This window comes from Dipodomys merriami, unplaced genomic scaffold, assembly GCF_024711535.1.
Source record: "Dipodomys merriami isolate MVZ:Mamm:240054 unplaced genomic scaffold, mDipMer1.0.p SCAF_24, whole genome shotgun sequence".
Lineage (NCBI taxonomy): Eukaryota > Metazoa > Chordata > Mammalia > Rodentia > Heteromyidae > Dipodomys > Dipodomys merriami.
Window position 1 is genome coordinate 3,669,219 of NW_027203826.1, and position 22,884 is coordinate 3,692,102.

General features: G+C 41.2%; 1 protein-coding gene across 6 annotated transcripts in view; it reads right to left on the reverse strand.

The window, feature by feature from the left end:
* The window catches only part of Pbx1 (PBX homeobox 1), a 297,696-nt gene that overhangs the window by 14,600 nt on the left and 260,212 nt on the right, over nucleotides 1-22,884 (reverse strand). Inside the window, exons 9-10 of one of the 6 annotated variants that reach the window (XM_070034192.1) lie at nucleotides 20,818-20,919; nucleotides 17,204-17,271 (exon numbers count right to left, since the gene is read on the reverse strand). The exons of 2 other annotated variants lie outside the window; for them this stretch is intronic. In XM_070034192.1, coding sequence (XP_069890293.1) covers nucleotides 20,845-20,919 — 75 coding nt within the window. In that variant the 3' untranslated portion in view covers nucleotides 17,204-17,271; nucleotides 20,818-20,844. Of the gene's footprint in view, nucleotides 1-12,125; nucleotides 17,272-20,817; nucleotides 20,920-22,884 lie in introns of those variants that run through there. 3 more of the 6 variants (XM_070034191.1, XM_070034194.1, XM_070034195.1) reach the window with 3 other exon arrangements.

Consider the following 22,884-nt stretch of genomic DNA (forward strand, 5'->3'; position numbering starts at 1 on the left):
CTGGTCTCAGATTGTGATCCTCCAACTTCTGCCTCCTGAGTAGCTGGGATAACAGGCATGTAACACCATACCCAACATGACAAAGTCTTTTAAGTGTATGTATAGGTTTATAGTCTTCTTTAGATACTTTATAGAAAATTGGAATTCTAGCCCCCCAAAAGACTAAGATGAATTTAGTTGGAATATCATTTCTTTCAACATGTACTAATTGTACTATTTGTACATATACTAAACATACTTAATATGTACACATACTAAATGTACTATTATTTGCTACTAGAGTAGGGACTGGATAAACAGAGATTTACTTTGTCCTTGCAAAGTAAATCTTTGCATTTGGTGCTCTCTGTTAAAAAAAATACTTGAAAAACCACATTGCTTGTCTATACTGTAATAAAGAAATGAGAAAGTCCCCTTCCACATTGGGGCTGTGACAGAGAGAATCAAAGTACTTTCTCCATTGTCCCCATTCTTTGGAATCCAGGCTTATTAAGGACTTGTAGGGGATAACATTTGACACATCAACAGACATCCTGAGAGTCCTCGGGAAGGATGGAGCTAATCTCTGGCATGAACTTCCCTTTAAGACCCTGTCCCAGCTGTCCATGGTCAGGCAGGGTCATGAGTGTGTTCTAAAATGAGATGCTATGAAATCTGTAGGAAAATCCTTTTGAGCAGTCCATGAAAACCCATTGGCAGCTGCTGGTGGCTGTCTGCACACCCACATTAAACTGCCAACCTGCTTTACATTTATTTACCCACCATGTAGTGCCTATTTATTGAGCCAATAAATTGGAGGCAGTAATATCTACCCATCAAAATACTGCCTGGCTTACAGGGCCTGCCTCTTACTCTACCTTCCTCACAGGTCTCCACAGGTGCCCACAGCCCTGACTGTAAGTGTGTGCGTGTGCGTGTGCGTGTGTGTGTGTGTGTGTGTGTGTGTGTGTGTGTGTGTGTGTGTATGTGCATGTGTGTGTGTGCCTTTCATTATTATGCCCCCACTATTTACAAATTTGTGCTATTATGTAACTGGATTCTGTGTAAATTTTGTGTAGTTTTAGACTAGATGATATGTTGTCTGACAAGATTATTAACTCCTGCTGACTAGGAGAGAGCCAGAGCCCCGAGACTCTGTGAGATCCAGAGACATGTGACCTGGCAGTCAAGTCAGTGATCATATTTGAGTCTTTCTTAGTAATTTATCAGAGCCATGTGGAGCCAAACCTGGGAAAGTAACCTGCCTTGGCCTTGGCCAAAGGGCTGTCCAGTCTCCTTGATAAGCTGAGTAGAAGTCTCCATGGGATTTAACTGTAGATTTTGAGTTGTAGTTTGTGGAGTATTTTTGGGGAGCCGAAATGTCTCTGACTAGCTACAACATGGCATCATTGGGGTGGTATTTTGATTTTATTAACATTATATAAAGTTGTTATTAACTTATGTCAGAGACACAGGTTTTTACCTTTACGCTGTCAGAGGCACATCTGTGTGTGGCTAGAAGAAACCTCCTTCTCCGCCAGCCAGAGTCTTCTAGCCATGTTAAGAGAGCCACTGACAGAGGTGGGGCAAATGTGGTATAGATAAATAGAAGATGATTACAATCCATAAGAGAAAGATAATTAACATCCATAGCTTCTCTAATTGTGAAATGCAGCGAGATCCCACAGCTGCCTGAAACACAATAGTTGTTAACTATTAGAGGGACTCAGATTATCTGGATCAAAACCCCAAGTCTGGCTTTCTGACTGAGTATCTTTTCTCCAAGCTGAATAACACCTAGAAGATGGGGTTCTAGGTTTGCAGACTATAAGGAGGAAAGAAGATCTAGCCAGCATTTCAACAAGTCAAGCCTCTTCCTGACTCTAAGCCACGATATCTGCTTCAAGAAAGGTAGGCTTCTCCAAGAACCAGTCATTGAAGCACAGATGATTTCTTCACATCACTGACACAAATCCAGGAATTTTCCCAAGTCCAGATTTCAGATGGCCTTTCCCCTGCCTCCTTTCTCGGACCATGTTGTTTGAACATAAATCAGGTTTCAGAAGTTGTGGATGGCTTTTGAGTGTCTACCTTTCTTTTATTTCTTGTGGATAATGTCATGATCTGAAGTCAGGTGTGATCTTGTGGATAATGTCATTATCTGAAGTCCGGTGTGATCCCTAACTCTGAGTACGGAAGCCAACTTCCCAAACACAAGCCTAGGCCCTTCACTGTGAAGCTCCTGTTGTTGCTCTTCCTTCCTTCAAGTTGCCTGGATGCACAGAGACCACCACGCCACACAGGCCCCTTCACAGCTCTCCAGATACCTGGACTGGCCGTGAAATCTCAAGGCTACACTGAAGAAAGGACATCTCAGTGAAGTCACTTGCTTTGAAAATGGCCCCCAGAAATCAGTTGCTGCAGGCTCTGACTCAATTGGAAACCATTAGCCATTTTCTCAAGCTGCTCTTTTACAGATGTGGAAGTGTACAGTTAGCTGAACTGCTTGATTCTTTCTCTCTCCATTTTCTCTTTTTCCTACCATATGAAATGCTTGGGGCCCACCTGAGACTTAACATTTGTCTGTTTTGAGAATAGATGAGTATTTATTAGAATTAAACAGCTGGGAGCTCTGTGATATTTAGACGGGTATTAGGAAGAATGTATGAGAAGAAGATAATGCCGGGTCTTTTTTTTCTGTAAACCAGCCTGGGCTTAGTTACTGAGGGGATTTCTTGGGTCTCCTGTGAGAACCAGATACAGTTAATTTCCTGCAAAAGCTGCAGGCTGGGTTGCGCTGATATTGCAGTGTTATTTAGAATAGAAAGGTCAGGCCTGAGATTGAATAATCATTGACAAGAAATCCATGGGGGATAGGAAGCAGTTGGTGAGCAGTGACTGAAACCTGTGCTGACTCCTCCCCTCTTTTCTTCCTTTCTGGGTATCTGGCTGATAATGGGGGTCGTTTTCTTTCTTCAAAGGTTTTCTGAACCCTCAGAGTCGATGGGAAAGGTGAGAAACAGAGCAAGTTTTTAGGCCATCAACTGAACTGGGATACTCAACCCTACAGACTGAACAGATCTACTCCAAAGCCATTGGCCTTGGGCCCCTGTGTATGAATTTATAAATTGCTCATTAGCTTGGAGCAGTGTGGCACTGACAAGGCATTTTTTTTTCCTGCTTGTTCTCCAAGCTACCGTCTGTATAGCCTGACCTGAATAGAAGGCCACATTAGGGTGTTGGGAAAGCACAAAGGGGAATCTGACCGATAGGCAGGTAGCACATAGGATCTCATTAATCCTGGTGACCCTGAGACCACTGCTTTCTAGATAGTGTTGTTAAGAAAATTACATCAATGGGTATGTACAGAGCCATTAAAACTATGCATAGTCCACCACAAGCACAATCACCTAGAAATACCTTTTCCTGCTTATTATGCAACCACATCTTCAAAGCCCCTTTTTAAATATTTTTATTGTAAAGATACTGTACAGAGGGGTTACAGTTACTTGAGCAAGGTAATGAGTCCATTTCCTATCGAGCATTGTTACCCCCTCCTTTTGTTTTTCCCCTACCATCTCTTTCCTCCCCACCTTCCCAACTCCTCCCACCCCAAAGCTGTAAAGTTCATTTTCAACACATTGTCTTGTACATCTTATTGTTACAATGGGTCATCCTGTATCCTTGTTTCAGCATTCAAAGCCACTTTTCTGTATCAAGGATGTAATATTTCAAGGAATTAAATTAGAGGCAATTGGCAGGATTTCTTACCCAGTTTGTTCAGTTAGAAGCTACAGTCTCCTAGACTCTCCATCAGACCATTCTCTAGATGAGATTCCAGAAGCAAATCTTGAAATGTGCTTTTGAGACTGCTTTAGGGCAACCTAAACATCTCTAAGGTCAGATCCTTCCTTAAGAAACTTATCCCATAGTCCCTGTCTGTTTCATCAGCTGCAGAACTGTAATTATGACACCTGCTCTATGCAGCTCACAGCATTGTTATGATGCTCCAAAGAAATGTCTTAGCACACGTCCTAACATGCTAGGCCAATTAATGGTACCCATGCTATAAATGTGTGCAGGGTCATAGCCCAGCTGTCAGATGGCAATCCCAGGAGCGCCTAATAGGATGACCTTGAGAATGCTTTCTCCACGGCACCCTATGGCATCCTTTTTGCTTTTGATTTATCAATGCAGCTTTCTCCCCATGCAACACCATAAAGACAGGTTGTGTGACACCTTTACTGCCATGGATGTGGAGTAGGGATAACTTTTTTTTTTGTCTGAGGGGACCAGAGTTAGAACCTCATCTCTGCCCTCTTAAGGCAGATTTCTCAGGCTGCAAAAGGCTTGTCCATGTCAGTTACCTTGAGGTAGGTTGGGTCTGAGTCCAGGACAATAGAAACATGGCCAAGGCCTAGTCAAGTTTCTGCAACCCCTCACTGCCCCCTCTTCCAGTTTGCTCTGATGTCTGCATCCCCAAAGTTTATAGGTATCATTACCTATGAAAAATCTGTTCCATCTGAAAACAGTCGGGGCTGGGGATGGGTGGCAGATTGCAATTTAATGATCAGATTAAAATATGCTAAAGCAAACAAATAAATAAATAAAAAGCCCAGCAGCCTGGAGCGCCACAATTCATTCCGTGGGCAACAGAGGCTGGGGCTCCAGGGACCAGCTCGTAACTCACCCCACAGGCAGGTTTAGTAGGCTGTTACTGTATGACCACAAGGAGAAACAACTCTCCAAGAAAGATTTACACTGAATGGCACTGGAGGCTGAAGGACTAGGGGACCAGGAAGAAGGGGTATGGGAAACTTAACAGGTCCTGTGCTAATAATAGAAAAGAATGCGGTCTAAACTGACCCATACCAAGAACAGACATCCACATCTCCCTCCTCTCCCACGTCCTCTCTGGCCCCTACATGGATCACAGTGACGGAGACACTTTACTCCCTGGCAACTGAATATAACCCCACAAGGCTACTTCCTATAAAGTACGGTTGGTTTTTTCTTCTTATATATTGCCAGACTAGACTCTCTTCTGAGAGAAGAGGTTATAGTTTTTTCCTCTTCCTAGTCCTAATTTTAGGTAAAAATGCCTACCCCCAAAGCAAATACTGGAAGGATAACTGAATGAACTATTATCCCTTCTCATTGAGAACCACAGTCATCCTAACTGTGCTTAAGACCCCAGTGGGCACAAAAATCCAAGGGTACAAAAGCTTATCATGTGAAATTATATGCTTTCAAACATCTCTAAACTACACATAATTTCTAATACAATGTGTATATTATGCAAATAGTTGCTAGACTACATTACTTAGGGAATAATGACCAAAATTCTGCATATGTTCAGTACAGATACAACTTTTTCTGCATATCTGTGATCTGGTTGGAGTTATGGCTAAAGAACCTGCAGAGATGAAGGGCTTGCTGTACTTTATGCAGGAGATCTGGGAGAACACAGACAGGATAGAAACGCAGCATTTGAGGCCCAGGGGGTCTTCCCTCTTCCTGGCTGCCCTCTTCATCTTCCTCAGGGACCTTCCATGTTCTTACTAACCTGCCTATGGGTAAGGTCTGATATGTCATGCCAGTTTGTCTCCTTTATTATAGCTCTGTACTTACTGGTCATCCTGCTATAGCTCTTTTTTGGTTCACTATTATATAGTTAACTAATTTGTTAGTTGAGTTTGAGATGCAATTGTATAGGAAGACATATTTAATCATGGTGACCAATCCAATTCTTTTTGTTCCAGACTCTCAGTGAACCATATCTTCTTTATTCGTATGACATATCCAAGTTACAAGTTACCAGCATACACTTATTTGTGTAAATAGTGGATTTCCATTAGACATCACCACTAGACAGTAAGCACTTGAGAGAAGGGACCAGGAATTATTATTGTTATTTCCAGCACTCAGGGTGACACTCAGCTCAGAGCAGGCTCACAGGGAACCTGTGGTGATTAGAGAAATGAAACTTCTGGGATGACAGTCATTCCAGAAGCCCCCACCCTGCCATATCCTGTCACTCCATTGCCCTCCACTGAAATGTGTTTGGCCATTATATTACAGATCTCCACAAGTGTAGAATGTAAAAATGAGCAGAACAGCTCCCTACCAGCGCCCTGCATGGCTATGCATTGCTGCTATGTTTGAAGGAAGAGAAGGGTGAGGATATCTGAGATCATCATTCATTTTCCCCCTTTGGGGAAACTTTTATTTTTTCATTCACACTCAGCAAATGATGCTCTTGTACCAATAACAAATGTCAAATGCTCTGCCTGGGACTTGGGGGAGACAGAACATTAGCAAAGGAGGAGCAATTCAGTGGAAAAGGACAGAATTTTTGTTTAAGAACTGAGAGACCAAGTAACAAATGTCACCCAGAGACTCCAGGGAGATAGCTTCGCATTAACAACCACAACTACTGAAAACAATAAATACACCCATGACTACCTGCAATCATCGGCACACCCTGCACCCTGGAATCCTCTGTGGAATCTCCTTCTCTTGATTCTTATCTCTTGACCCTGTATTATCTCTAGGAAATAGTGCTGGCTGGACCGGCTGCTGGGGAAATTACAGGAGGAGCCATGCAAGCTCTAGATGATCTATGTACTACATGCACATATTCTTAAAGAAAGCAGTTATTGAAGGATCTTAGTGATCTTGAGCACTGCTATATTCCCACAAGTTAGCTATTAGTATTACTCACATTGGATGGAAGTGGATTCTTGTTTGACTGGGTGAGGGTTTAGGAAGGTGTTAATCAGTGACAGTGACTTCGGGATACTTGTCCAGCATCCTTCTACCTCTCCATGATGTCAGATACATTAAAATAACATTTCCTCAGCAGCTTTTTTAGGCTTCCTCATGTTCTATCCCTTGATGAGATTAATTACTTCAAGGCATCCAGCAATAAGAAGGTTTATATTTGAACCCAAATCTGTCCCCGTAAACCCAGTCTAATCCTAATTCCCTTGTTTTATGGCTTTGTTAATGGACATCGAAAATGTAATTTATGGTCCACACTTGTAAACTGATGAAGAGCTGTATCAATCCCCAAGGACTCAGAGTTTATAGGTGGTTTTTGTTTCACCTTTAATTTTCTTTTGAGCTAGTATTTTACTCCCTTGGAGTGCAAAGCAGTACTGGCACATAGGATGTGGTCAGTACACACTTGTATATTGTAAAAATGCACAATAAGTGCCTACCTAGTGAGTATCTATGATGAGCCAAGCAACAACCTTTGAGGAGAAGCCCAGGGGACTCAGAGTTCTCAGCTCAGAGATTGTGCTGTGAGTATAGAGTCTTGGATTGGCACTTAATCAAAGCCTTAGAAACTTACAAAGCAGGTGAGGATGTTGACAATCTGAATAAAGCAGTAATATATGAAGAGGCAGGTCAGAAGATCTAGTAATAAGAGCTGGTTTATGTCCTTGAAGACCAAGATGCAGTGGTTTGACTGGGATAAATTTAGGTGCAGAGAATAAAAGGTCAGTGTGGTTGCTGAGGTTGCAATCTCTTGCTCTTTGGAACCAAGTGCGAAGTACTCAGCTTGGACTCCCAGGCAATGCAGACAAGCAGGAAACCAATGCTCCCTGGGGGCCTGTTTTCTTAGATGGGTCAGGCCAGACTGGCACAGAAGGCCCTCTGTGCCCCAAGCTTTGAAATAGCTTACAAGAGTCCTGCATTTAAAAATCTGGTTTCCATTCAGCTACTGCTCCTGGTATTGACCGGTATGAAGCTGGAAGTCTCTTGTCACTTGAGGTTAGATTGGTTTGGAAGACACACAAATAAACCCAAAGACTAGCATTTGTAGAACAGAGTTTTACTTGAGGAAAGATTTAATATATTGCAAATATATTGCAAAAATGTATGCATCCTTTCTCCTAAGGTAAAAGTTCTGCCAATGTAAAAGTAAGAAACCCAGGGAAGTGAGAAATAGGGAAAAATAAAGGTTTAAAGAAAGCACGTAGACCATTCTTTAAGAATGTCACAGTTCAAGGTCAGCCATGAATATCTCACACTTAGGTTGGTGCATCTGGTAGGGCTGTCTATCCCTGCCAACTTTTAGAACATGCTTTCTTTTTTTGTGTGTTTCTTTGATCTTTTTTTTTTCATACCAGCTTCTAAATTGTCTGTTTAAAGCATGGGTAGGGCACATTACCATCATCCATCATTCACCCTAAATTTTCTCTTTCTTTAGAAATACAGGATCTATGATGGAAACATCAACAGGACTCGAAGCCCCTACCACAGGAATGCTCTTATGAGAGTTACAAATTCAGAAACTTAGATTGGTGCTCAGCCATGTTTTATCTGTGTGTGTGTGTGTGTGTGTGTGTGTGTGTGTGTGTGTGTGTGTGTGTGTGTGAGAGAGAGAGAGAGAGAGAGAGAGAGAGAGAGAGAGAGAGAGAGAGAGAGAGAGAGAGAGTGTTGGAGGGCTGGTCACTAGCTGCAGTAGTGATAGAAAGCTTTTCCTGAATGAGGTCATTGTCAAACCCCGTAAACATGTACTCTTAGGTTAATGGGGAAATATCTGTTCAATGGCAGTTTTACAAATGCAAGGCTACAAAAGATAACTTGAAAGCACAGACATGGATTACTCTGTCCCTAAGAAATGGAATCACTGTGATTTTTTTTCTTCCCAAATTATAATTTTGTCACCCAAATAGACGCAGAGGGAAAGTGAATGGGAAATGATGGAAGACACAATGATAGGGAAAAGGACAGGAATTTCTTCAGGAAGGGGAAGATATTAGCAGCCAGGATAGATAGATTTATCACAAGATGAAGAAAAAAGAATTGTAACTATAGCTAACAATTACCTGAAGGACCCCAGGACAGAGGGAAGGTTAGGCTGTGCTGAGAGAGGATAAGAGAGTGAAAAAAACCTTGCGTTGTCAACAGGAACCTGTGTTCAGGAAATTAAAGTAGATTCCAGCAGGGGGGAATCATAAACTGGACATATTGTGGAGAAAAGACTTACAGAAATCACATGAGTATGCATAGGGACATACAGAGCTGAGATTGGGAATGCAGTGCTTAAAGGAAAACGGAAACTGAGCTAAAATTTAAATATGTCCAAAGATATGGAGTGGGGGGGGGGGCGCGGAGAAAGAAGCCTCAAAATAAGCATGTGGCCTAGAGGGGACCCATTTTACATTTCTGAATTTTTTTCAAAAAGCATGAATATTTCAAAGGTCATTTTCAGGGAAAGGAGGCAGAATGCATAGATTGGATTATTTCCCTCAGGATACAGGAAGCAGAGTGCAAAATGAACTTCTTGGTGGTGGATTTTTCAGCATGACAGTTGACACCAATCAACTGATTATCATAGAGACTGAAATAAGGACTTCCACTTTTTCATGTGCTCTCTGTCTTTCTCATTTTCTCATCACATTATCAAATATCTGCTAGAGCCATTCATTAGGAAAAGCCATGTGGTACTAGACTCCAATTCTGCCAACTTTATTTTTCTCTAGGAGCCTAGACATCACTTGTGTTTTCTTAGTGTTTGTGGGAAGGTAGATGTGGCAAAGTCACTTCAAGGTGATTTTCTAGAGAAAAGATACCAGAAGGGCTGCAGTAATCAATCTCTGGAAAGATGGCAACAGCTATCTTATCCCAGTAGATCAAGCCTCCGCTACTGCTATTCAAGGAAGCCTCTAGACTCTCTCCTTGTGGCAATGGTACCACCAAGAATGAGCACAGTGAGAAATCAGAGAGGGTAGAGTTGTACATTCATGTCTTTTTGAATTTTAATTTATAAGAAAGGGGGAATTTTATTTTGAATTTTAACCTCTCTCTGGATACTTATTAATGGGAGATTTATAATCAAATACATGATAGCACTTGGAGTGCTTTTCGGAAGCATGTGTTGATAACTCTGTGTTATATTTGAAAGCCTGGCTGGGCAGGTAGAGAGGGGAAGTGACTTCCAGCTTACAGTGCAACTGAAGTATCACAAAGGAGCTCTGCTGATTTCTTCAAAGCAATCTAGGAGTCTGGGTCCCAGAAAGATACACAAGGACAGTGGGTCCTAAATGCTTGTGGTCTTGGGTATAGTCACTGCTACAACGTTATGATTCCTCTTTCCCCACTCACAATGCACAGGGGAGACCATAGGGATCTACTTGAGGTCATACCTTGTGGACTGCATCACCCGGGCTTTCGTAGTCCTCACGTTCCTTTGCTTTCTGTGTGCATAGTACAAGTTTTCATACAAAAAATGAGAAGGAAACCCCCCCACAGCCCAATCTCACTCTGCTGTAGTCCTTTAGACAGCCAGATGAACACATGTGCCTTTGGTGATTTCATAAGACTGAGCTCTTATATATTTCTACAAAATGACTGAATGCAGCAGGACAACTATTGTCTGAATGCTAGTTAGGTCTTGGGCTTTCAGAACAGTGACCAGTAAATTTTTGTACTTTCTAAATTCTACAATGTTAGAGATTTTGTGAGAGAAACAAAATAAAACTAATACAGGGCCTAAACTCTCTGAGTTGACTTTTGGCCATCGCAGACTTGATCCTGTGATACAGCAATATGAACCCGAGTGTGACCCCTGAAGGCAGCACAAGGTTATCTGTATACATGGCAATTGTAGTAGCCACAGGCTTGATGCCAAGGCCTAAGTTCAGAAAAAAAATGTCGGAGAAAATAGGTTGCTTCTCTTTTATCCCCACATTTTTTATTATAAAAAAGGTACTAGTGTTTACTCTCTTGAGTAATAAAGCTATGTCTGCAATGTTAATAGAAATGCTTTCACTGGAATGTGTCCACTCAATGATATTGCCACATGGACTTGCCCTTTGCTATCAGGTTACCCTTTTGGTCACTAGGCCAGTTATCCAAAAATTGTTGTGTGGATTTATTGCTTATCTTGTCAGAGTTTGTGGTTCTAGCTTCACTCCTACCCCTAGTGCTTGTATTTCAGAATATAAGTGGAAGAAAAGTCTTGGTCAAGGTGTTCAAGAATTGAGTAAGCTTCCTTTCTACTGTCTCCTTTGGCTGCCTAAACATTCCTGGATGAATGAGCCACCAAGAGGAAAAGCTGAACCTTGAGTCATTACGTGGAGAGGAGACGTTATGACTAGGAGCAGTGTCTTAAGCTATTATGTTAGGAAGAAGTAGATTTGTACCATTCTATGTAATGAACTAGGTGGGTTAGTCCACAATTCTCAGCTGGAAAAGGAAGTAGTCAAAACCCACCTTGCATTTACAAATGTATCCTTGTATTTAAAACAGATGAACAAAAACATGAGGCTTCTGCTTTGGTCCCTGGCCATCACTTGCCAAATCATAAGCAGAGAGATGTATCCTTTTGAAATTATTGGTAACAATTTATAGATTAATAGAAATAATAACTGTTGGCTTTTCATTTCTTTGATCTAGTTTCTATTGATTAGAATTATGATTGGAATGAGAGAGTGTTTGGTATCTCAACATTCAATACATACCTGCCTCATAGGGCATCCAGAACTCTTAGGGGATTGAAGCATGAAAATCAGAGAGCAATGGTCATTTAGACCAACAATCTGTCAATAACCAGACAAGACGTTCCATATCCTTCCACAGAGGGGAACATAATGCTGAAGGTTGGCACAGACCTGAGCATGGAGGCTAGAACACTTGAGATTCCAATTCTGCAAGTCTGCAACCATGAAGATCAGGGGCCCAACGGCAGTGCAGACAAACCTTGAGTGTTATCTGTGATCTAGGTTCCTTTGTTGATACATCTCTTGTGAACCACAATTTTCCTTATGATCAGATAAGTACAGATAAAGAAAAGGAAAGGAGAACCACTTGGCAAATAGCCTTGACTAAGAAACTTAGAATTCATGTTACAAGATGGAATGCCTTTCTCTCCAGTAAAACAGCTACTTTTGACCAGAAGCTAGTCCTTCTTCCTTCCTTCTTTCCTTCATTCCTCTCCCTTCGCCTCCCTTTTGTTCCATTTCTCCTTCCTGGTGAGGTAGGTGACCCATGAGTCCTTTGTCACACTGCCACAGTATGTAGACTGTTGACTAGGGAAATAATTTAAAATATACTCCATGCTAACCCACATCTATTTGAAGAAGAAAAGTTGCTAGATATAAAAAAAGAAATTTGCACAAAATACAAGTATGTAGATATTTTTGCAACAAAAGAAACTATTTATTTGGAATATGCATTACCAGTACAAATTAGGAGACTGTAAAACCTACACCGTGTTAGTATCATTAGAGAACACAAAAAGTTCAGTTGGAATCAAAAGGGCCAGAAGCCTGTGCTCTCACAGAAGCAGAAAAGCTTAAACTTTCAAAACCAAAACAGAGCAGAGCTTTGCAGGTTTATACTCTGAATAACAAGAAAAAAGGAGGGGAGAGGAAGAGGGAAATAAAATCAACAACCAAAGAAAAGCACTTCAAAATGAAAATGCTAAAATGAAAGAAAAGAAGTAAGAGAGAAAGGCAGGTGAGGAGGGATATTCAATGTTTTTATTTTAACAATAGGGAAAGAAAGTTTACAAAAAAAAAAAACCCAGAGGTTTCTGAAAAGCTTTGAGCCAGGGATTGAAACCACAAAGGTGATGTGAAAAGCTCCTTATTATTTTGTTAGAATTTACAAACAAGAGCTCAGCGTTGGGGTGGAAAATGCTTCCTGAAGCATTCCACAACCACTCAACATTCTTTCTTCACTTTTCTGACAGAAATTCTAGCTTTCTGACCATATAACTTATTCAATGAGTAGTGTCTAAAATTGTTTTGTTCCCCCCCCCAGACATTATTGCTTTCTTTATTCCTTTAACTAATAAAAACATTCCAAATCAAGCCAGCTTTAAGCAGCCATTTAATTCAGAGGACTTCAGCACACCAAACTTAATTTCTGAGCATGAAATCTACAGCATCAAGTCTGGCTTAATTTTTCACCAACTCTTCATTCAGAATCAGCAGCCTGACTGGACACAGCATCTGATTCCAGTAGTGTTCATCATACCAGTACCTCTTGTGGATTCTTCTAGAAGAAAAATCCTGTGTAGTCAGAACAGGCCTCTCATGGAATGTTATCAATTGGGGAGAAAGAAAGCACTTGATTTTGACATTCAGAATCAACAAAGGCAAAACCCTTTTCTTACAGTATAAGAAGATACTTTGGGCTGAGTACTTGAATTTTTGAAAAGCCAAAAGTAGAAGCAAGTCCCTGATTATATTTCTGAGGAACTGCAAGAGTGTCAGTACTCTGGAAACACAGATAAGCGGGGAGATGTCCACGTGGGCTTTATTATTATCATTGACATCAACTGAATTCTGAAGCAAAGTAGAACAAGGAAAGCCTACTCTACCATGTCATCTTTTCACATCACCTTGTATACATATTTAAGGAATAAAAACAGCAAGATTATAATCCTGACAATTAAAAAAGCCCTCCCCACTCAAATAAACAAACCAAAAATAACACAAAACTAAACCTTTTTTTGTATTTTTTTAAGAGCATGAATAAAGAAAAGAAAAGAATTTATTCTTGGGTCTCAAAGTTAATAAACATAATAACGTGTTAGGTTGTACCTATATGCTCACTATTCCAACCTTTTTTTTTTTAAGTTTACAAAATGAATTACCGTCACTTTTAAACATTGTGAAACAGGAAATGGATGTGCACAACTCGACACTTTTCTAGCATTCTTGAACTAATTCACAAATGCAAGAAAATAAAAGAAAAATGGGGGAAATGAATGTAGGTAGTTTGGTGTTAAAAACGAATGCAGGAATGATGCATGGTGCAATGGTCACAGAAAGAAGGGGTAAATTCCCCATCCTGTTTTACGTGCTGTAAGGAGGGTCATTTTTTAAAATTTTTTTTTATTATAAACACTATTAAATTCAGACCGCTTTTTTGGTTTTTTTCTTTTATCTGAATATACAAGAACATTCATTATCAAATGTTCAATCAATACTACAAAGAACAAGACACAAGTCGCAAGAAAACAATGGAAAATGTTAATAAAGCTGAAAGAATCGTTGAGTATTTTTTTTGTTTTTTTTTCAGTTTTTTCTTTTAAATTTGAATTTCTGTAGTTTCATCTTTTTTGGTATCGAAGTCAGGTTTTTCTGGGCAGAAAAATAAAGAGCAGAAGTAAAGTGAGGAAAAAGAAAGATGTGAGAAGAGGCAACCAGCAAATTAAAAACAACCACAACAGCAAGAGGAAAAATAAACTTTAAACAAGGGGCCAGTGAGCTTAAGTACTGCACTGGAGTCTATTCCACTCCAGGGGAAGGAGTTAGGGATGAGGGGTAAGATGTAATGAAGAGTTCCAAAGTGGGCAAACCCAAAGTCTAGAATCATTCACCTGGGGAAATTTGCTGTCAGAGAAAATGGGAGTTCCCCCACTTCCATTAGAAAATGAAGGAATCCTGGGGTACAGCTTGGGTGTCTGGAGTTGAGCTGATATGAATTCCAGGAAGTTATTTCCAGAGACATGCTCTTCCCATCCACACAATTAGCCTGCCAGTATTCTCAGGTCTAGCATAATGCAGAGAAAGCACATGGCTGCCGCCATGTTGGAAGTGACAGAGTACTTTGCAAAGGAGATTGTAGGTACAAAGGAGACCCCTAAGTGAGGTGCTGTGTAAGGTGATTGCTGAAAAGTACTGCTGGGAAGGGAAAGAGAACTGTCTGCAAATGTAGCACTGCTCTGATTTCTTTTTGTCCCATGAAGTGAAGAAGTGACATTCAATCTAGATCTGGAGCCATTCTTTTTGTTTCCCTTGTGTGTTTTGATTGTTGTCTTTTTTTTCTTTTGTACTTTGTCCTGATCAAGTGAGGTGACTCAAGCATATTCCTGTGTGAATAGTTTCAATATATTCCTGCCACTGAGAAAAACTTCTCTTCTGGTTCTCATCACTAAAGAGTTGTCCCAAAGATGTTTCTTCTAGAAACCAGATTGATCTAGACCTGTTGTGACTATGCCACAATTTAGTAGGCATGGACTTTCTAGTGGCCTTGATCATCTAGATATGCTTTCATTTTTTGTCATTTTTGCCATTTCATCCACATACACATTTCTAAAAATTGTTTAGGTAGTATCCCTGGTTCCCCCAAATGCACATTACTGAAGTACCATGCAGAATTTCATGACTTTGTTGACTAGCCATCCTTGGCCCTTAGGGTCTGGCACCTCCTTCTGGAAGCCTCTCAAGGGGAGCAAATGTGCTAGAGGACAGGTACTTTGCAAGGCCACATATGGGATTCAAAGACAAACAGAACCAGACACTACTTTTTCTAGTTTGAGGTTTTTCTCTTTCTTAAGAAACCAAACACCAAAATTAAATCAAACAAAACAAGTCTTCCCCCCGCCCCAACCCCTCGTCAGCATGGTGATGACATCTGGGTACTGATGGTAACCAGAATTTGGATCAAGAAAATCAATTATTGTCCTGACAAACCATGAACCTGCTTAACTATTGAAAATGAACAAAATCTTTTTTTTTTTTACAAACCCTTTTATGCAGAGGGTTCTGCATAGCAAACCTCAGTTTATAGATGAAGAAATTGCACCAAGAGATCCATCCACCTCCCACTGACTCAACTAGGCAAAGCTGCGATCTTTATTGCTGGCTGAAATGGCTCTCAAGAATGTTAGCTCAGGTGGAATTTGAGAATAGCTTTCCATTGGATACAGGTTTGTTACACAATCTCAGTGAGCACAAATTAACATGATGTTTTCAGTGAAAACATTATGGCCCCTTTCTCACAACCCTCATGTCTTCAAATTAAGCTAGCTATAAGCTCACCTAAACCATGTTCTTACAACACTCCTCCAGAGGAAGAGACCAAGGTCAAGAACGTGGTACAGTATAACATTTTGGATAATGCACTGTGCCTAAATACAAAAACAAAAACAAAACAAAAAAACCAAATCCATGATAGACATTGGAAGTACTTTCTGTAGTTCCCTGAGGTGGGGTGGACAGGATTACTTTATGCTGGAGACCTGGCCTTCATCACAGTAAAGTCATGGGCATGCCATTCTGGTAAGTTTATGTCTACAGGGTCTAAAAGCCCCAGGCTTCTCCATATGGGTGACTTTCACTCTGAAGATCATTCCTTTCCCTTTCTCAAGCTTGTCAGGCAGAGTGCTGTCATTACTAATGTATGTATTTGTGTGTGACATCTTTAGAAAGAGAGCATGTGAGAGTGTGCATGTGTCTAAATGTGTGTTTGTGTGCATGTGTGTGCATGCGTATGGAGGGATAGTTAAAGCTTGTCACGATCAGGTGCTTCTAGTCTTAGCTGATGTAGCATTTAGCACTATGCTAAACCTGGTTTGCAGTAGGTTCTGAACACTGTTACCTAAGTGTTGAATGGTCTCCAAAGATTGTACCTCTGAAACCAAGAGCTGTGGTTAGGAAGATGAGAAAGCCAGAAGAATCCTGTCCTACTCTTCCTTCTACCCTCCCTTGCTGCCTGACTTCTTGACTGGGAAGCAACCTAGTAGAGCTGAAACTGGAAAATGTGGCACTTTTTACAAGCCCAGCAGTCCCAAAGAAATACCTAGGACCAGAAGGAAGCAGAAGAAAGTATTTCAGTAAGTGTTGTCCCCGGGGAGGAGGAACAAAGAGGAGGAGAGTGATCTGGAATGAGTAGGGCAATGTGGCATATTCCTGGTTAAGAGGTAGTGAGAGCAACAAGAGAGACAGAGAGGGATTTCCTGTTAACGTAGGGATGAGGGATCAGAGTGAGGTAAATTTGGCTCCTCAAACCACCAGCATGAAAACATACAAAGACTTTTATTATTATTATTTTTTCTCTGTGGATTTTTTTCATCTTTAAATTCTCCTAATTGTTAAAAATATCCTTCAGTGATGTAATAGAGGACAGGGACCCCGGAAGTCTAGCACAGAGGGCAGGGGACAGGGAAGATGATGAAAACCAGGCTGACAGTTGAAGGCAGGGAAGGGTGGCTTCTACCCAGAAAAAACAAAACAAAACAAAACAAAAAACAAAAGGGAAGAGAGTATAAAGAAGTGTCCAGATTGGCTGAAATAGCATCCCAAAGAAGAGAAGAGAAGGAGACTCTTATTGTGTTTGCTGATTGCTTCGACCTCCAGTCTGACCGCTTCAGCGTTGGGAGAGAAACCCTCCCTCCTGCCCCTGCCCCAACTGGGGCCCAGGGTCAGCCGGGATGCGATTGCTGGGAGATCAGTTGGAGGTATCAGAGTGAACACTGCCAGGGCCTTCTGTAGGGGAGGTCACTGATGAAGGGGTAGTAGCATCCTGCCAACCTCCATTAGCCTAGAAGGGAAAAAGGGAGAGAAGTCAGTTCTCTGCCATCGGGTGGCCGTTTTGAGCAGACAATGACAATGAGGGCCTAGCAAAGTGCCTGGCACACTGGAACACTCATTGAATAGATAGCTATCATTGTGGGTGATAATGTTCCCCCACCCTCTGATAAGTTCAGCTCCTTCGAATAAGCCTCTGGATCCAATGTTTATGTCTCCCACTTGGGTAATGTGTTTACATTTCTCAAAGACTTTGTAATTCTGTCCTAGCCATCAGGAAAATGATAGCTGTTCTGCAGATCCAGAGAGGTTTTTGTACTTTGAGTTGGTTTTGTATTTTGCTTCTGACACTGGCACCAGCTGGTTGTTACCAATAATGGAGAGACCTTCACATCTAGATCTTCACATTTTGGCCATGAGCTCCCATTTTGGGAAATAAGATTGGCCCAAATGCATTCTGAGGTCCTTTCTATTTCTGTGTATTCCATGTGCCTATGGGATTCTAGGTCCCTGTTCTATGCAAAGTTCTGGACTAGAAGCTCTTGAATATATTCTGATAAGTGAGATATGGTCCATGTTCTCAAGAGGGTAAGAGAAGCCCATGAATGTACTATATGACCCAAAGGACAGCCCTTTGTACTATATAACCCAAGGACAAGAATGGCAATGCCCCCTGTTACAAAGGGTCAGTGAGGGTCTTGTCACACATTGTTGAAACATCTTTAGCTACTGCATCTCATAGAGAAGATGCTCTTGAGAAGAGATTTATGGGGGGTGGTGAATTCAGGTAAAACAGGATATACAAGACCAACCAAGAAGATAGGTCTTTGTGAATGCATTGCAGAGGTTGGGAGATGAAAATTATAAGCTTGATTAACATTTGGGGGTAATTTCTCTGAAGCTCTAGATTCAGAAGCAGTCAAATAATGCATTTGCTCTAAAAGGATTTGTTTAATGACCCACCCTTTCAAAAAAACAAAACCACCTCCAAACTAAAATAGTTGAAAGACTTGCTGTGGCTGTTTTCATGGTATAGCTTTCAAAGTTGTTTATATGTTCTAAAACACTGAAATAATTGCACCAAAATCACTTGCCATCCCCAATCATTAGGTTCTCAACTCTGGAAATTATAATGTTGAACAGACCAAGTCTTAGATATTCCTACTAAGATATTTTCTACTGCACTCTCCTCTCATTTTATTCTTTGCAAAGTTTGGAGTAGAATGGGCAGGTATTATCATTTTCATCTGGGAGTGAGCACCATTTCTACTCTTACATATTCCACAATATGAAGGAGAATGTCTGGCACTTAACAGGTGCTAACCAATGTTTGCTCACATTTCATTCACAGGGGGCAGAAATTTAATAGAAAAGCAGGCTTCCTGGCCATGGCTGAGACAGAACACAGGCCTCCTAACTTTTGAGTTTAGGCTCCCTATTTCTGCCCCCTTAAAGCCACTTGGCTTTCTTTTGCATTGCATCTCTTCAAGGATGCTCCAATTTTCCCAGGAAAGTGACACTTAATTCAGAGCAGCTCCTGCAATCACTTTAAAATAACGATAGGTTTGGTCTTCTCCTTACTAAGGAGCAGATCTAGAGACCCAGAAGCAAACGCTGATCATAGGAAGTGCAAAGACCACCTCTTTTCCACTGTGGGTTTCTGAATGACTACTCTGAGCTCCCATGGCCCACCTCCTAATGCAGGCTGGCAATTTCTCCTTTCTCTGTAGGAGGACGCCTCCCCCTCTTTTGTGGTAGGGAGCTTCCATAACAAATAGTGAGGGAAAAAATCAGAATTCTTTCCTTCCTAACAGAAAGCTTTTCCAGATTTTGGAGGCCATGACTCTGTGTAATATAATCCATATCAAGAAAATAATTAATTCAGACACAGATTTGTCATGGGGCGATAGCTTATTCTCCCTTTTTACCAAGAATATATATATATATATATATATATATATATACATACACACATACATATATACTTATGTTATATGTTATATATACATATGTTATATGTATTGTTATACCATTTTAGGCTGACTGATAATAGTAAACTGAAACAACAAGGTATGTTTAGCTTATAATATTTACAAAATAGAAAAGCATAAAAAAACTAAATACTCATTCAACACCCCTAATTCTACTACTTGAAAATAATTACTGTGAGCATTTTGATATTTGCCTATCCTGATAGTATTTTATGTTTGTGTTTACCAGATATTTAGATAGTCAGATCAACAGATAGACAGGTATGTAGGTATTTATAAGGTGTGAGTGTGGTATGTGTGTTGGCTGCATACTATAGAATTTTAAAGGAAGGTGCAAAGGTTCTTTAGGTTCAATGACATGAAGCAGGGCAAGGTACTAGTAATAGAGAATGAAAGTCACACATTCTCAGGGTCACCTGCTATGAGACAAACAAAGATAGAGGTTCTAGAAGAACAAGCATGGCACAGGGAACTTTACTGCATAAACTACACTATACTGTGGTCCAGTCACATTCTAATTCCATCTAAATAGTATTAAGTGATGTCTCTGGTGAAGACATTGGTAATGCCAATTAGCCCTGTGCTGTTTCATTGCAAAAGGGTTGGCATGGCAGTCTATACTGCCCAGATATTCTAAGTGCACATATGTGCATTCACATGTGTGTATGTTATCCCTGGACTGAAAAATTCAAATAGAAGACATTTGAATTCTTTCTTCAAAAGTTCTATTTTCTCAGACCAGTGTGCAAGATGCTGGAGGGTATGAAGACCTCACAGATGGTAGACACAGAATTAGTTCAATCTGATATCAAAACTAACATTTTAATTATGCTACTTGGCCCAGTGAAGAATATACAAAACATGCTGTTAATAATAAGTACACAGATACTAAAGAGCCATAGCTGTTGTGTCACCCAATCCATTCATCAGGCAGCACACACACACACACACACACACACACACACACACACACACACACACACACACACACACACACACACATTCAGATTTGGTGATTTCTTATATCAGTGTGCCTAAGACTCTTGCATGTTAGCACTAAGACTTCCAAATTCCTGTGGAGCCTTGTGGCCCAAGCAATATACTCTGCCCCCAAACACTACGACCCACTATTTCTTGCCAAATTTAGGAAATGGTACTCTGTGAGGTTTATAGACAAACACAAGTACTTTGTAGAGTAAGCATGTGTGTCTTTTCTCTAGGGGTACTTTATAAAATGGTACACTGTCTGTTGCTGTGGCTGTTAAAACCTTCACAGGATCAGAAACTGTGAGCAAACCCGACTTCACTGGGTTTACCGTAAATCACTCTGGCTGCTTCAGCTGTATCATTCCAGCTTTAATGGAAGACGTTCAGAGGCTGTACCATCTTGGGAAACAGCTGACCTCGCTTACTGCCACGCTAACCCTGGGGAGCAATTTCTTCCCCCTTTCTTGACTGCGGGTGAATATTAAGTAGGAAGCTCCGTCTTTGTGTGTTTATTTATCTCTGGGCACAGAGTAGATGCTCTCATTAAGGACAGTGTGAGAATGGCAGGAAATAATACTTGCATCCAGACTTCCTCCTTCAAAGCATCCTTAATAATGGACATGCTCTTCAAAATGCTCATGTTTGAAACCACCCTGAGAAGTTTCAGGAGTAGGAGGTAAAATCTGAAAAATCAAATGCATTCTTTTAATTTCTGAAAACATTCTCAATGGAAGAGAGTCAATAATTTGCAAAGAGTTTTGCAGGAAATTCTGTATCTGGGAAGCATGACCCAATCCCCCTTTAAATCCACTAGGTGAGGCCTTAAGGCCTTAACAACTTCATTGTGGGAAATGTTAAGAGAATGCAACAAAATTGGAACGATTTCTAAGATTTCTAACATAAGAAAACCTGGGTTTTTCAGAATACAGATAGAAGGTATTTGTTTAGAAAACACACAAAATGACTATTCTCTGATAAATCTGTCTTCTCTGATAAATCTGGTCCCTAATTAGATTCTTAGAAGTTATCCATCTAAAGGAGAAAACCCTGTCTGAGGAGGTGGAAAATGCTAGCTCCCAAGCCAATGCTGGGACAGTGGCAGGTAAGAAAACCTCCTAGGCTTCTGGTGAAGTGGAGTGGCAACAGAAGCCCTGATTTCTCTTTACAGTGCAGCCTGTGCCTCTCCCAGACTGTTGTGGATCCTGTAGAGCTTTTAGCCCAAAGCAGTGGCTGCTGGACTGAGAAGTGCCTGTCCCATCTCTTCTTCTTCCCGCTGTTCCTCTGCGCTTACCTTAGCAGCACATCATTGATGCAGAGAATTCATCACCTGATGTGACAGCCCAAGCGAGCCTGGCACTAAGAAACTCTCATTTGCAACCCAGAAATACGCTGAGGTGCCACAAACTGGCTGATGTCAGCAGTGAGTTGAGCTAGATCTGCATATGGGCCAGATGCCATTACAGAGATGCCTTCAGCATGGGTGAGAAGGTGTACGTGCTCCAGGCCCTCAATCACCCAGGCCAGTAGGGCAAGCCGGGAAGCAAAACAAAGGAGCACTGATGCACCCCTTCTCCCTTTTTATGCATGTGTGCGTGTGTGCACAATACACACTCACACACATGTGCACATGCACGTGCGCACACACACGTGCACATGCACGTGCACGCGCACAACCACACACCACTCACACACACGTGCACATGCATGTGCGCACACACACATACACACACACACCCACTCACAGCTATTTATCCCAGAGACCTCAACTCACACACAGGTCCCACCCTGCATCTGTCATCTGTTATTTTCTTCTCTCTCCTCTCCTCTTTTCACCTTTCCTCACCACCTCTATCCATTCCTCTCTCCTCACACCCTGTCTCCCTCCTTTTTAGATAGAATCTCCCTATGTAACTTAGGCTGGCCTTAAACTTGACTTCATCTTGCCAGTCTCCCAAATGCTGAGATTACACACGCATGCTACCCTACCTAGCTTCTTTGGTAGGGGGTGGTACTTGTCCTGGGACTTGAACTCAGGCCCTGGGTGCTATCCCTGAGCTTTTTTGCTCAAGGCTAGTGCTCTACCACTTCATCTACAGATCCACTTCTGTTTGTTTGTTTATTTATTTAATTACTTATTTTTTTCCTGCTTAATTCATCATTAAGAGTCTCAGGGACTCTACTGCTCAGGCTGGTTTTGAACCACAATCCTCAGATCTCACCCTCCTTAGTAGCCAGGATTGCAATCATGAACCATCTGCGCCTTGCTCATCTTTTTTGTTTGTTTATTTTTGTTTTATTGTTGGTTGTGGGGCTTCAACTCAGGGCCTGGTCACTGTCTTTGAACTCTTTTTGCTCAAGGCTAGTGCTCTACCAGTTTAAGCCACAGCACCACTTCTGTATTTTGAGTGGCTAATTGGAGATAAGAGTATCATGAGGACTTTTCTGCTAGGCTGGCTTTGACTTACAGTCCTCAGATCTCAGCTTCCTGAGTAGCTAGGATTATATGCATAAGCCACCAGCACTTGGCTCATCACTTTTATATCAAGCTAGAAGGACTCTGTTTTCTTGATAGCTTAACATTTTCTAAAAATTCATGGTGAACACTTACTAACAGACACCTCTTTGGGGGATGAAAAGATAGTATTGGA